This window comes from Elgaria multicarinata, chromosome 1 (genome assembly GCF_023053635.1).
Source record: "Elgaria multicarinata webbii isolate HBS135686 ecotype San Diego chromosome 1, rElgMul1.1.pri, whole genome shotgun sequence".
In the NCBI taxonomy this organism is placed as follows: domain Eukaryota; kingdom Metazoa; phylum Chordata; class Lepidosauria; order Squamata; family Anguidae; genus Elgaria; species Elgaria multicarinata.
In genome coordinates this window covers 216111358-216127305 of record NC_086171.1, presented here as the reverse complement: position 1 = coordinate 216127305, position 15948 = coordinate 216111358, and the positions used below count along the sequence as shown (strand labels likewise).

The following is a 15948-nucleotide window of genomic DNA, read 5'->3' as shown; positions in this document are numbered from 1 at the left end:
AAAGACCTGCCCAAGGGTCTCTCCTTCCCTTGCTTGGCTTCGTCCATTTTCTTCCGTTGCCCCTTATGCCTGGAACGCTTTTGCAGAACATTTGCGAACTACAAGTTGAATGACAGCTTTTTAAAGCACAGCTAAAAAATTTTCTTTTTTCCTAAAGCTTTTAGAACTTGATTTTGATCTTACTTTTATACTGTTAGTTTTACTCTACCCTAGGGTGACCCTGTGAAGAGGAGGACAGGGCTCCTGTATCTTTAATAGTTGTATTGAAAAGGGAATTTCAGCAGGTGAAATTCACGCAGCACCTGGTGAAATCCCCTCTTCATCACAACCGTTAAAGCTGCAGGTGCCCTGCCCTCTTTTAAATCTGGTCACTCTAGTATAGCTCCTGCACTTTAATTGTTGTGATGAAGAGGGCATTTCACCAGGTGCGGCATGCATAACAATACCTGCTGAAATTCCCTTTTCTATGCAACTGTTAAAGATACAGGCACCCTGTCCTCCTTTTCATAGGGTCACCCTACTCTACCCTGTGCCTGTTTTGGTGCATTCTCTTCCCCTTCTTATTGTTTTATTATGATTCTATTAGAATCATAGAATAGCAGAGTTGGAAGGGGGCTACAAGGCCATCGAGTCCAACCCACTGCTCAATGCAGGAATCCACCCTAAAGCATCCCTGACAGAGGGTTGTCCAGCTGCCTCTTGAATGACTCTAGTGTGGGAGAGCCCACAACCTCCCTAGGTAACTGGTTCCATTGTCGCACTGCTCTAACAGTCAAGAAGTTTTTCCTGATGTCCAGCTGGAATCTGGCTTCCTTTAACTTGAGACCATTATTCTGTGTCCTGTACTCTGGGAGGATCGAGAAGAGATCCTGGCCCTCCTCTGTGTGACAAATACTCTTTAAGTATTTGAAGAATGCTATCATGTCTCCCCTCAGCCTTCTCTTCTCCAGGCTAAACATGCCCAGTTCTTTCAGTCTCTCTTCATAGGGCTTTGTTTCCAGACCCCTGATCATCCTGGTTGCCCTCCTCTGAAAACGCTCCAGCTTGTCTGCATCCTTCTTGAATTGTGGAGCCCAGAACTGGACACAATACTCAAGATGAGGCCTAACCAGAGCCAAATAGAGAGGAACCAGTACCTCACATGATTTTTATACTTCTATTAATGCAGCCCAAAATAGCATTTGCCTTTCTTGCAGCCGTATCGCACTGTTGGCTCCTATTCAGCTTGCGATCTACAACAATTCCAAGATGCTTCTCGTTTGTAGTATCGCTGAGCCAAGTATCCCCCATCTTGTAACTGTGCCTTTGGTTTCTATTTCCTAAACTTAGAACTTGGCATTTATCCCTATTAAATTTCATTCTGTGGTTTTCAGCCCAGCACTCCAGCCTATCAAGACCACTTTGGAGTTTGTTTCTGTCTTCCAGGGTATTCGCTTTCCCACCCAATTTTGTGTCTTCTGCAAATTTGATCAGCGTTCCCTGCACCTCCTCGATGCGGCAGGTTTTTGCTATTTTATTGTTTTACTCTGTACAGCACCATGTACACTGATGGTGCAAAATAAATAAATAATAATAATAATTTATTTATTATTATTTATTTTATTACATTTATATACCGCCCCACAGCCGAAGCTCTCTGGGCGGTTTACAACAACTTAATAATAATAATAATAATAATAATAATAATAATAATAATAATAATAATAATAATAATAATAATAATGCTGTTTAGGATTGCAGCCTGTGTCTAACAGGCTCTATGCGGCAGGGTCTTGCTATTTACTGTTTTACTCTGTACAGCACCATGTACATTGATGGTGCTATATAAATAAATAATAATAATAATAATAATAATAATAATAATAATAATAATAATAACAGTGGAGCTGGGCAGCTCCTCCCAGCCAGAGCAGCAGCAGCAGCCCATAGGAACTAATTTAGCACCGTGCTGCGTCTGGACAGGCAGTTATGGGAGGTGCACGAGAAGGCCCGCAAAAGAGGCCGAGTGCGTTGAGTGGGGCCCGGCCCAGGACTGGCTGGGGCGGAGAGAGACCGAAGCAGCCTCCTCTTTTTCCTCCACCCGATCCCGGGCGGCGAAGGCCTGAGGCCTAGCCGGTTGCCTTGGTTACCGCCCCCCTAAGGGAAGTGAGGCGCCTGCGTCGACTAGGCCTCGCCGCCTTCCATTTCTCTTTCTCTCTCTCTCGGCTCCCGCTTCGCTTCTGTTCGCGGCGGCGGCTCTTTTTCGCTGCCGCGATGGGTGAGCAGGACCCGGACTTTGTACTCCGGTACTTGGCCGAGGTGGAGGCGCTGGCTGAGGAAGTCATGGCCGGGAGGCAGCAGGTAGGCCGCGCCGCGCGGGAGTGGTGGTAGTGGGGTGGCGGTGGGGGTGGGGAGGTGGGGGGACGGCGGCGAGCGGCAAACCTCGATATCGTTCTTCACCCCACTTCCTGCACTCGGCCCCCTTCTTCATCCCTCTCCTTCGGTATCGAGTTGTTGATTCGCCTCCCCTCCCCTCCCCGCCATGCATAAACTCATGCGGGCCCCGCGCCCCAAATAATCGTAGTTTAGCATTTAGGCTGCTCAAGGAGCTTTCTATAAAGTCCTTGCAGCAGGTATGCAGGTGCGCAAGATGGATGGATGGTGCTGTGAGAAGAATCATAGAATCATAGAATCGCAGAGTTGGAAGGGGTCTGCAAGGCCATCGAGTCCAACCCCCCCTTTTCTATGCAACTGTTAAAAGATGCAGAGAAAGGGATCGGCCTGGTTCATGGCATTGGTGGGATTTGAACTGGGGGCTTCTTGATGGCTGGGCTCGGTCTCTTGCAGCAGCAAGATGAGGTGGGGAGGGGAAACAGCCCGAGTTGCATCCCTTCAGACTGCAGGAGGGGGCTTACTTGATGGGATACTGGGATATCCCGTCAAGTAAGGGAGGGGATATCCCATCAGGTAAGGGAAGGGATATTCCATCAGGTAAGGGAGGGGATACTCCATCAGGTAAGGGAGGGGATATCCCGTCAGGTAAGGGAAGGGATATCCCATCAGGTAAGGGAGGGGATACTCCATCAGGTAAGGGAGGGGATACCCTATCAGTTAAGGGAGGGGATATCCCGTCAGGTAAGGAAGGGGATATCCGATCAGGTAAGGGAAGGGATATCCCGTCAGGTAAGGGAGGGGATACTCCATCAGGTAAAGGAGGGGATATCCTATCAGGTAAGGGAGGGGATATCCCGTCAGGTAAGGGAGGGGATATCCCGTCAGGTAAGGGAGGGGATATCCCGTCAGGTAAGGGAGGGGATACTCCATCAGGTAAGGGAGGGGATATCCCGTCAGGTAAGGGAGGGGATACTCCATCAGGTAAGGGAGGGGATACTCCATCAGGTAAGGGAGGGGATATCCCGTCAGGTAAGGGAGGGGATATCCCGTCAGGTAAGGGAGGGGATACTCCATCAGGTAAGGGAGGGGATACTCCATCAGGTAAGGGAGGGGATACTCCATCAGGTAAGGGAGGGGATATCCCATCAAGTAAGGGAGGGGATACTCCATCAGGTAAGGGAGGGGATATCCCGTCAGGTAAGGGAGGGGATATCCCGTCAGGTAAGGGAGGGGATACTCCATCAGGTAAGGGAGGGGATATCCCGTCAGGTAAGGGAGGGGATACTCCATCAGGTAAGGGAGGGGATACTCCATCAGGTAAGGGAGGGGATATCCCGTCAGGTAAGGGAGGGGATATCCCATCAGGTAAGGGAGGGGATACTCCATCAGGTAAGGGAGGGGATATCCCATCAGGTAAGGGAGGGGATATCCCATCAAGTAAGGGAGGGGATACCCCATCAAGTAAGGCAGAGCTTTCCAAACTTTTCATGTCGGTGACACACTTGTTAGACATGCATCATTTTTGCGACACAGTAATTCAGTTTTACTAGCAAACTAGAGGTTAAACTAACCCCTTATAAGAGATACGGATACGTACATAAATTGTAATACGTTCACGCGACACACCTGCACACTGCAGCCGACGCACTAATGTGTCGCGACACACAGTTTGGAAAGCTCTGAAGTAAGGGCCCGCTTAGCGAATTTGCAGATGACACAAAATTGGGTGGGATAGCGAATACCCTGGGAGACAGAAACAAACTTCAAAGAGATATTGATAGGCTTGAGCGCTGGGCTGAAAACCACAGAATGAAATTTAATAGGGATAAATTTAATAGGAATAAATTTAATAGGGATAAAGTTCTACATCTAGGAAAAACCAAATGCAGAGTTACAAGATGGGGGATACTTGGCTCAGCAATACTACAAATGAGAAGGATCTTGGAATTGTTGTAGATCACAAACTGAATATGAGCCAACAGTGCGATATGGCTGCAAGAAAGGCAAATGCTATTTTGGGCTGCATTAATAGAAGTATAGCTTCCAAATCACGTGAGGTACTGGTTCCTCTCTATTCGGCCCTGGTTAGGCCTCATCTAGAGTATTGCGTCCAGTTCTGGGCTCCACAATTCAAGAAGGACGCAGACAAGCTGGAGCGTTTTCAGAGGAGGGCAACCAGGATCATCAGGGGTCTGGAAACAAAGAAGAGACTGAAAGAACTGGGCATGTTTAGCCTGGAGAAGAGAAGACGGAGGGGAGACATGAGAGCACTCTTCAAATACTTCAAAGGTTGTCACACAGAGGAGGGCCAGGATCTCTTCTCGATCCTCCCAGAGTGCAGGATGTGGAATCATGGTCTCAAGTTAAAGGAAGCCAGATTCCAGCTGAACATCAGGAAAAACTTCCTGACTGTTAGATCAGTGCGACAATGGAATCAGTTCCCTAGGGAGGTTGTGGGCTCTCCCACACTAGAGCCCTTCAAGAGGCAGCTGGACAACCATCTGTCAGGGATGCTTTAGGGTGGATTCCTGCATTGAGCAGAAGTTGGACTCGATGGCCTTGTAGGCCCCTTCTAACTCTGCTATTCGAGGATTCTATGATTCTATGTTAAGAATGAAATGAAATAGAACTCCGCACCTAGAAAACTAGTCCTACAGGGAGAAACCTAGGATAGACCCCTGATATGCTAGCTTTCTATGTGTAGGGATGGAGGGAGAGGGGGAGGAAGGGAGGCAGTTTCAATCTTGCAAGAGCTGTTACATTTACACTTGCTCTCTGCCATGCTACAGTCTTTCGGCTTCCTCTGACTCCCCCTTCCCCAGGCAGGATTCCCAGTTTCCAGCCTCACCTTCGTTTTTTTCTGTCTTTGCTACTTCCATGCAAGGAACCTAAAACTGCCTGTCAGCTCCCCCACTCAGAAGGGAAGAGCACTGGTCCAGTGGATTCCCAAGCTCCCTTTTTAAGTAGTACCTTTCCACAAATTGTGCATCATTTAGCACCACCTGTTATTAAGTACACCTCTTAATCCTCCTGTTCTATTATTACGTTCCTACCAAAACAGCACCTTCTGTCATGTCCGTGAGCTCCTGATAGTAAGTTTGCAGGGTCTTGCTACTCCTTCATTTCCTCTCCCCCAGTTCAAGATGGTAGAAGTACTGTTGGGCTCTAGATGCACCGTGTTTGGGAGATAGAAAAGTTGAATTGTTCACTATGAGCAGGCATGTGCAGAATTGTATTTGTTGCAAATGATTCAGATGACCTGTTCTCCACAAGAATAACGTATGCATAATCTGGAAAAAAATATTTATTTTTTTATCACACCAACCACATGATTTTTATTTTTTATTATTTATTGGGGCACCCTCAGAAGTGTTCTCACTGGTGATCACAGAGATTGGGCAGAGACATGATACTATTGTGTATGGTGCTTTTATAAAGTGCTTTGGGAATTATTGTTTAATAATAATGAACACAAAGGGAAAGAATACTCTCAGGATTCTGTGAACAATTTTATTGATGAAAAGGCTTCTCATCAATAGTTTCCGGGTGAAGTATAAAGTGTTGGTTATCGCCTTTAAAGCCCTACAGGGTCCAGGTTACCTGCGGGATCCCGTACACTCAGGTCCTCTGGGAAGAGTTTACTCCAGTCAGCCCAAACTAGGCTGGCAACCATTACCCAGAGGACCTTCTCTTCTGCTGCTCCCAGGCTGTGGAATGGCTTGCTGGGCAAGATGAGCAGGGGGTTGGACTCGATGGCCTTTCCAACTCTGCTATTCTGTGATTCTATGATCCACCAACTTAACAGTCTTTCTGAATGTAAAAAAGCTATAAAGGCTGATCTCTTTCAGCAGGCCTACCCCATCGAATTTTAAAATGTCTGGCTGTTATTTTAATAATGTATTAGTTTTTATATGTTTTTAATCAGTTTTATATATTTTATAGTATTTTTTATATTTGATGTTGTTTCCCGCCTCGATCCAGAAGGATGATACAGCATCCTGGTGTAGTGATAGCACTCTTCAAATACTTAAAAGGTTGTCACACAGAGGAGGGCCAGGATCTCTTCTCGATCCTCCCAGAGTGCAGGACACGGAATAACGGGCTCAAGTTAAAGGAAGCCAGATTCCAGCTGGACATCAGGAAAAACTTCCTGACTGTTAGAGCAGTATGACAATGGAACCAGTGACCTAGGGAGGTTGTGGGCTCTCCCACACGAGAGGCCTTCAAGAGGCAGCTGGACAATCATCTGTCAGGGATGCTTTAGGGTGGATTCCTGCATTGAGCAAGGGGTTGGACTGGATGGCCTTGTAGGCCCCTTCCAACTCTGCTATTCTATGATTCTCTCAATTTGTGTTCACCTTGGATGCTCAGCTGTTTTGCATCATAATAACAACAATAGCAACAACTTACTGTATTTATAATCTACCCAATAATAATAATAATAATAATAATAATAATAATAATAATAATAATAATAATAAAAATTTATTTCTTACCCGCCTCTCCATCCTGATCGAGGCAGGGAACATCAATAAGTATAAAATACATAAAATATTGATTAAAAACATAGTATGCATTGTTTAAACTTCCTAAAAAAAACATACTAAAAGCATCCTAAAATTCCACTGGATAGGCCTGCCGGAAGAGATCAGTCTTTATAGCTTTCTTAAACATTCAAAATGCTTGTGAACTGGCCTTCGATGTCATCTTGTTAGCACAAGCTGAAGGTTTAACCATTTCTCCTTTAGATTGTGGATCTGGATCAGAAACGGAATCAGAACCGCGAAGCGCTGAGGGCTCTGAATAAGGAAACAGACGCTTCAGGTGAGGGTCCTTTTGAAGTTGTGAAGTTGTTGTTGTTTTTAATAATATTCTTGTTCACGGCTTCCTACGCAGCAGGTGGAAGAAGGCCCTGGACTTAATCCGGACTGTCAGGGAAGAAATGGTAGGTGAAGTGAAAGTGACAGGAACCTTGTAGGAAAGTGATCATGACGGCCTTGGAATTTAACATAAAGAGGAAGTTGGCTAGGGAATGCTGGGAGTCGTAGTCCATCACATCTGGAGGGCAATAGATTAGGAAAGACCGCTCTAGTCAATGCAACGTAGAGACCTGTGCACTTAGGTTTGAAATTCACGGCCCTCTTATTTTCTGTGTGCTATGCTTATTATGCCTCTGAAAGGAGTCTTCTAATGTGGCTGCTGTTATCTCTACCTTCTACTCTTACCTTATTGTTTACTGCTGGAACTACAGTTATAGATTTCTACTGTAGCCCCAGTCCAGAGTTAAATCTAGGTTAGCTGCTACCGGCTAGCCCAGCAGTGATTTGAAGCATATGAGAGAAATAAGTCTTCAGCTGATGGCAAAGACAAGTTTATAATAGGGAATAACTTCCTCCTTGGATAGATGACTAGAGCAAGCTAATTAAACCCAGTCGCCTCTGTATCCCCTCATACACAGCAGGAGAGTCTAAGATAGCCAATCCTAGCCTGAAATGAGAAACAAGCTCAAAATTATAAAAACAACAACAACTAATTGTTGCAGATGTTAACTGCAGAAGTTGAATGCAACATGATTATGCCAGGAAAGACAGATCTGTAAATCGTCAAGGCTGCTTGTATTCCTTGTAAAAAGTATCCCCATGTCTGCATTTAGAAAACCTAAAGGTTCCATACTCTGAATAAATCGTGCCAATTAACGTGCACATTTTTATTCCTCTTTGAACGTTCTAGACGTCATGATTGCAGGGTTGAATTTGCAATTTTTTTAATCAATCAAGTGGAAGCAAAACACAACATACTGCTTCACCAAGTTCTAGTTCTATGTGGTAGCCTACATGCCTGGAGCCACAGAATTATTTATTTATTTATTTTATTTTATTTTATTGTTGCATTTATAACCTGCTTTTTTTCCTCCAAGGTACCCAAGGCGGCATACACAATCCTCCGCCGCTCTGTTTTATCCTCACAACAACAACCCTGTGAGGTAGGTTGGGCTGAGAGTCTGTGACTGGCCCAAAGTCACCCAGTGGATTTCCATGGCCAAGTGGGGGACTAGAACCCTGATCTCCCGACTCCCAGTCCAACACTCTGACCACTACACAGCACTGGCTCTCAGACTGGCCCTGCCAGTAGCCTAGCTATGCTTTGGCACCCATCAGGTTCAAACATAGGAAACATCCTGGTTGGTCACGCAATCCGCTGTCTCCTTCCCTCTGACTTGTGTCTCCCATTTGTGGCTGTGAGTGCTCTTTGGAGTTTACCATCTGCCTCTCCCTCCTTAAGTAGGAAGGGTATGAAGTAGGGGTGTGCACGGACCCCCTGATCCGCCCCGCGGGCCGATCCGAAAATTTCGGATCAGGCCCGCTCCGCCCTGCACCGCTCTGCCCATAGTCCGCTCCTCTTCGCCGCGGAGCTCCGGCTCCGAATCGGAGCTCCGCAGTGGAGGGGAGTGGCGTCAGGTAAGGCCCCTCTCCCTCCTCTTCCTTACCTGCAGAGCCCGGTAAGGGACCAAGGGGGAGGGGGGCCTTACCTGCGTCCGTCCGCGGTCCCTCGGCTTCTTCAATTGAGCCCGTGGCTCAACCAGGAAGTCTGGGCCGCAAGTGCGGCCTAGACTTCCTGATTGAGCTGCGGGCTCAATTGAAGAAGCCGAGGGACCGCGGATGGACGCAGGTAAGGGAGAGGAGGGAGGGGGGTTTACCAGGCCCCGCCGCTGTCGCCTCATGGGAGACAGCGACAGCGGCAGGGCCCGGCAAACCCCACTTACCTTTCTTGTGGAGCTCCGGATCGAGGCGAAGGATCCGCCTTCACCTTGATCCTCTTCGCAACGCTCCGCCTGCCCCCCAATCCTCTTCGCCTCCGCTTTAAAGGAAGGCGAAGCACCCCGCTCCGCATCTAATTCGCAAGTCCGATTAGAAGTGGAGCACATCCCTAGTATGAAGGTCTCAGTAGCTGCTCCTCAGCTTGCTTCTCACAGAGATGTATCACAACTTCTGGAAATCTTACTGAGTTGAAAGGGTAGGTTTTCCCATATTCATTAGGTTTTGTTTAATGGACTGTGTTTTTGTTTGTGCTATTGTTACTTTAAAATGGGGTGAACTGAGGGAGGAAAAGTCACCTGAACACCTAGAAATTTGAGGCTGAGTCCCAGGAAATTTTGAAAAAATTGTTTACCTCCGTGCTGGGCTATTTCCTAATAATATGAAATATTCCCCCCCCCCCCAGACCTGTTTAAATAAATCACTTATATAGGGTAACCATATGAAGAGGAGGACAGGGCTCCTGTATCTTTAACAGTTGTATTGAAAAGGACATTTCAGCAGCTGTCATTTGTATATATGGGGAACCTGGTGAAATTCCCTCTTCATCACAACAGTTAAAGCTGCCCTCTTTTAAATCTGGTCACTCTAGTATAGCTCCTGCACCTTTAACTGTTGTGATGAAGAGGGCATTTCACCAGGTCCCCCATATATACAAAGGACACCTGCTGAAATTCCCTTTTCTATGCAACTGTTAAAGATACAGGAGCCCTGTCCTCCTTTTCATATGGTCACCCTAACTTATAAAGACAGAAAATTGGAAATGATCGTCTGTTTTCAGTATCAACTGGAGAGCAGGCAACAGAGATCTTCTTGAACAACCCTGGCTGATTGCAATAATGGGAACTAGCCTGGGAACCAAGATTCCTGTGTTGAATCTTGAGTCATGAGTTCTTGCAGTGCTGCTGGTAACTATGCTCAGCACTTCCTGAAAGCTGTAAACGGAGAGGATTAGTACAGGAAATGATGCGGGGATTGTAGCATTCTGTGATAACTTACAGTTATTGTTACTCTTTAAAAAATGCTGGTCCCCCCCCCCTCTCTTTTGCATGCCCGTCATATCTGAATGCTTTCTGATAGCACGTTAAGTCGGGTGACTAATGTCTGCCGCAAATGGCAGCAATGACTCCTCTCTGGGGGAAGATGGTGCACGGCAAAAATTGTCTGGCTTCCCTTGCACATTCAGGCTTTTGCATTAACGAGGGGGAAATGCGGAATACATGTGCTCAGCCTGCGATGGTGCTTCATTTTTTGTAAGTCTTGGGCCAAGCCTTTGTGAAGGGTCTTTATCGAACAGGAGAGTTACACTGTCATAGAATCATAGAATAGCAGAGTTGGAAGGGGCCTACAAGGCCATCGAGTCCAACCCCCTGCTCAATGCAGGAATCTACCCTACAGCATCCCTGACAGATGCTTGTCCAGCTGCCTCTTGAAGGCCTCTAGTGTGGGAGAGCCCACAACCTCCCTAGGGAACTGATTCCATTGTCGTACTGCTCTAACAGTCAGGAAGTTTTTCCTGATGTGCAGCCGGAATCTGTCTCCTTTACCGCTTTTGCACCAGTGACAGGGAGTTCTGGATTGCTTCTCATTCCAAGGCAGCTGTTGATTCCTCTCCACCCCTACAATGTGTAACCGAGTTCCATTTTGTGACGTAGCGGTGGGACAAGTATGTGAATATGCCATTATAATGTAGGGGCTTGGACTTAATTGTCTTGTTGATGCTTTAAATTAGCTTTGTTTCCTTGCTTTCAGATAAAGTCATGGTTTGCTTTGGGAATATGTTTGTGCAGCTTCCAAAAACAAAGACCCAGGACATGTTGCAGAGAGGTGAGATTCCAGTGACGCTGCTGTAAAGTGTTTGCTGATTCTTAACAATTCAAGGGCTGAGTCTCGCAACCGGACTGGACTACTGAGGGTTTTGGCTGAATATGATTTGCTTGGTGTTTAAGCCGCGTGAGTCCAACTGACAGTTCAACACTGTCTTTTCCTTGCTAATTTTTGGCAGTTTTGTGGTGGGTGAGGTGGTAAACGTTGGACGAGTTGCAGGTTTTGAATGTGCTGAAATCCCATTGGCTTCTGTGATTTTGTCAGATGCTGCCCCTGCATTTCCAATTCCACCCCACCCCCCTTTGTAATTATAAGAACTATCAACCAGCTTAGCCTCATATAAAATGAAAGCTGAGATTTTCAGAAAGCCTGCTTAGTGGATAATTGTCCCTGGGGGCTGAGAGAGGAAGAACGGGGACAATTGGCTGCCAAAGAGAAGCGAAACGAAACAGAAGATAGACCAAATGAGCCAACAACTCTTCATTCACCTCCAGCATTCTCTGCCTGTCTCTGGGGGAGTGTCAGAATTCTCAACAGCCAGAGCGTGGCTTAGATGTGGCTCCTTCTTCTGTGATACATATAACATCTAGCCAGTCTATTAGAAAGCAGCACCTGTCCAAAAAGAGCCAGTACCTGCATATGTGTTCGCTCTGCAGTTTTCATAGAATCATAGAATAGCAGAGTTGGCAGAGGCCTACAAGGCCATCGAGTCCAACCCCCTGCTCAATGCAGGAATCCACCCTAAAGCATCCCTGACACATGGTTGTCCAGCTGCCTCTTGAAGGCCTCGAGTGTGGGAGAGCCCACAACCTCCCTAGGTCACTGGATCCATTGTCGTACTGGTCTAACAGTCAGGAAGTTTTTCCTGATGTCCAGCTGGAATCTGGCTTCCTTTAACTTGATCCCGTTATTCCGTGTCCTGCACTCTGGGAGGATCGAGAAGAGATCCTGGCCCTCCTCTGTGTGACAACCTTTTAAGTATTTGAAGAGTGCTCTCATGTCTCCCCTCAGCCTTCTCTTCTCCAGGCTAAACATGCCCAGTTCTTTCAGTCTCTCTTCATAGGGCTTTGTTTCCAGACCCCTGATCATCCTGGTTGCCCTCCTCTGAACATGCTCCAGCTTGTCTGCGTCCTTCTTGAATTGTGGAGAGGGAATGCCTGGTTTTAAAAAAAAATGCATTCCTGAGCATCTTTGCTTTCAGAGACCTGTTTTTCCTGGCCATGATATGCAAAGTGTGCGCAATGAAGTGTTTGCTGAGCAGATAATGTCTGAGGCCTGAAATGGCTGAAGCAAATCAGCCAAGCTGTACATTGCCCAGAGCCTCCGGGCTGTTACCCAGCTTGCCCGGCGGGAAAACTCCATCCTACCCTGAAATATGTTCATGTGTGAATGGAGTAGAGGAGTTGAATGGGAGATGGTATGTTAATACAACACAACTAACGAATTCTGGGGAAATGGGAAAGAGCCCTTTTACAGCCATGGTTGCCACTGAAAGACAAAGCGAGAAAGAATATGAACGAATTCAGGTAAGCAAGTCTGAGTTGGGCAGTTTTTAAAATCTTCCGGGTGACTTGTCCCGCTTTCCACTTTTTCTCCAGATCGAGATCTCCTAGATGAGGAGATAGCCAAATTGCGGAAAGAGCTAAAAGTCAAGGTTAATCGTCTCCTAGAAGCTCAAGGTATTTGCTAAACAGGTTGAAATAATCTGGTTCTGTTCTGGAGTTGATGTGGAACCTGAGCTCCTTGCAGTGGGCTGGGTCCAGATCATGTGCTTAAAGGCCTTCCTCTTGTCGCTCCCGCTCTTCATGCCGTCTCAATTCGTGAGGCAAGATCTGAGAATTGAGGCATAGTGCTTTGGGTCGAGCGGAATTGTAAGTATTGTTTCCCAGTGTGGAATCTTTGGGAATCAGCTGGCTTCACGGCCCAGATACTCTCTACCTTCTGGGGTGTGCTCCTCCGCAGGCAGAAGAAGGGGAGCACAAAGTAAGTAGAAGGCTGAGGTGGGGAAGGGTTGGACAGACCATGCAAGGTACTCATCAGATCTTGCAGCTTCCATGTTATTGGGGAGAGTTGCAGAGGAACTGACTTTGTCAGGTGCCAAACGATGGAAATGACCCTTTATTTATTTAAGCATTTTTATGCCGCCATTCAGCCCAAAAAGGCTCTCACGGTGGCTTACAAAAGTATTCCTTGACAGTCCCTGCCCACAGGCTTACAATCTAAAAGACATGGCACAAAAGGAAAGGGGATTGGGAGGGAGGAGGAGGGGGAGAAGGAAAGCCAATTCAGGCACTACAATCTTAGTCACAAAGTTCAGCAGTGACAGTTGGCAGCAGGAGGGAGGGGGCTCTCAGCTGGAGCTGGACCCAGGCACGATGGAGAGGTGCCTGGCTGCTGCTTCCTCCCTCGTTGGTGGCCTCTGCAGTGACAGTTGGTAGCAAGAGGGAGGGGGCTGGCAGCTGGAGCTGGACCCAGGCACGATGGAGAGGTGCCTGGCTGCTGCTTCCTCCCTCGTTGGTGGCCTCTGCAGTGACAGTTGGTAGCAGGAGGGAGGGGGCTCTCAGCTGGAGCTGAACCCAGGCACGATGTAGAGGTAATTGTAGAATGCTTCTTCTGAACACAATTACAGAATTAGTAAAAAGGGCCAAACTAAATTAGATGCATGAATGGCTTCTAAAACGGAGATAGGTGTGGGGAGGGGGGCTCTATCAGGACCCTGGTGTGAGGTCTAGGGGACTTTAACCCTTTGCCCCGTTCAGGGGTCCAGATGAGATGCCATTTAGAATTAGCTATCAGGAGCCTGAGACCTGTTGCTCTTTGCTGCAGCCCCAATCCAGATCTGGGCCCAGGTGCTATTTGCATCAAAAGAAAAAGGAAGCTTCCGCTGGTGCAAATGGGCGCTTTTCTGCCAATGCAAATAGCAAGCTCAGTGGGCCCAATCTGGATTCAGACTGCAGCAAGGGACAACCGGTCTCAGTGTCCTGATAGCAAACTCTTAAATGGCATCTCATCTATTTTGGCTCTCGGTGTGATTCCCATTTGAACATTTAGTGACACAACCCTGGCAGATGACCTCCTATTACTAGTGTCTAAGCAAGGTTTCTTTACTAAGCAAGGCTTTAGTTGTGATGCTACCCCAAGTAGCCTTTAGCTTAAACTTCTGGTCCTCGTGCCCAAACGAAACCATCCGAGTGTGTGTCGCTGCGTTGGTTCATGTTCTTCTCGTGTTTCCCTTGCCTCTCCCTCCCAAGTGTCAGCTCCTTGGGCGAAGAGCCTGTGCTTTGCTTCTGCCAGTTTCTGAAGTGCCCTGCACGCCGATGGAACGTCTAGTTCAGAGCTTTCCAAACTGCGTGTCACGACACGTTAGTGTGTCCGCTGCAGTGTGTAGGTGCGTCACGCAAACGTAACGAGAAACCTCCATGCGAAATAAGCAAGACCAACTTGCATGCATTTTTACGCAGCCAAGGTGCCGATTAGGATGGTGCACTGGTATATTCCCCTTCCGTCGTATCCGTGTAGGCACACCACGGTCGAGGGATCATACAGGTACTGCGCATGCGCAGTATGCATAATCGGGTCAAAACAGTTGATTCCGCCTCACTTCCAGTGATGCGGCTGCACCCGAAGTGACGCATTTGAGAAATTCCATGGGTCCAGTTTTTTGATAGAACACCGTCTCAACCGCCGCTCGACAAAATTGGTTCAATGTGAAAAGTCTTGGAAATGTATGTGATTATCTTGCAAATCATATATTTTTAAAAATATAAATGAAAGGTTTTCATGAGATATGTTGTGTCCCCCATACATTTCGTTATTATGATTTATGTATGTGTCCGTATCTCTTATAAAGGGTTAGTTTAACGTCCGGTTTGCTAGTAAAACTGAATTACTGTGTCGCGAAATGATGCATGTCTAAAAAGTGTGTCACCAACATGAAAAGTTTGGAAAGCTCTGGTCTAGTTCCCGATGATCCATGCAAGGGAGCCAAGCCACATGCTGCAAAGGAAAAGCACAATTTCTCTAGCGGTCTGGCTAGTCCTTCCACAAGAGATTCTTCAGGACAATTTAATATCTCCTTACTCTTTCCTAAGGTAAGCCGGAGCTGAAAGGCTACAACCTGAAACCCTTGAACGCTGAAGAGATGTGGTTCATGAGAAAGGTGGTGGATGGCTGAAGCAGTCTTTTGAAGTGAGCTTAGCAGCGGCCTCTTGCACAGAAAACGTGGGAGAGGGTTGTTACCTGAGCAAACATCAAGTTCACTTGCAGACACGTGCTCCTGAAGGAGAGTGTTTCCTGAGCTGTTGAGCACCTGATGACTGGCATCTTCTGTGGAAGAGGCTCAGGCAGCTGGAAAGGTTACTGCAAATTTGGACGGAGAAACACGCTCAAGCTTTTTCTGCATGTTTGACAACCTGTCTGGAGTGCAAGTATTAAAACCCGAGGAGCAGGGCAGCTGAAATGGGTGATGGTTTTGTCAATGTAAGATTGGCTGTTGAATTCAGACCGCTGGAAATGAAGTGGTAGGAACAGAATTGTAATTTCCACTCTTCCAGGACACGCAGCTAAAATGTGTGTGGCTTTGTGATAATAAATAGTACACTCCAATCCAAAATGTGCGTTGGTGATGGAACGCGTTCTCTCGTTCAGCTTGCTTGCGTTACAATTCTTTTCCTGAAGTCAGCAATTCTCATCTGTTAAAACTCGGCACCGAGCCCGGATTGCCTTAACTGCCCTTTTGCCCAGCGAGTCTGTCTTCCAGCGCTGCGTGAAGAGAGTTGCAGGCCAGGTGGGTAAAAACACCAAACAGCACAGCTGGGAATGTTTGCCTCATCCCTCGGCTGCAGCCAAACATCTGCTGGGGCTTCTTTGGGCTTCAGAGTGGGCGCGCCCTCTGGGGCTGTGGATGCTGGTAATTGATTTACGTTGAGATAAT

At 47.1% G+C, this 15948-nt stretch overlaps 1 protein-coding gene across 1 annotated transcript; it reads left to right on the top strand.

The window, feature by feature from the left end:
* Positions 1-2083: 2083 nt before the first annotated feature.
* Positions 2084-15627, top strand: PDRG1 (p53 and DNA damage regulated 1). The gene is made up of 5 exons (XM_063147465.1): positions 2084-2340; positions 7122-7197; positions 10941-11015; positions 12614-12694; positions 15107-15627. The coding sequence occupies exons 1-5, from the start codon at positions 2254-2256 to the stop codon at positions 15187-15189; spliced, it is 402 nt and encodes a 133-aa protein (XP_063003535.1). The 5' UTR covers positions 2084-2253; the 3' UTR covers positions 15190-15627.
* The last annotated feature ends 321 nt before the right edge of the window (positions 15628-15948 follow it).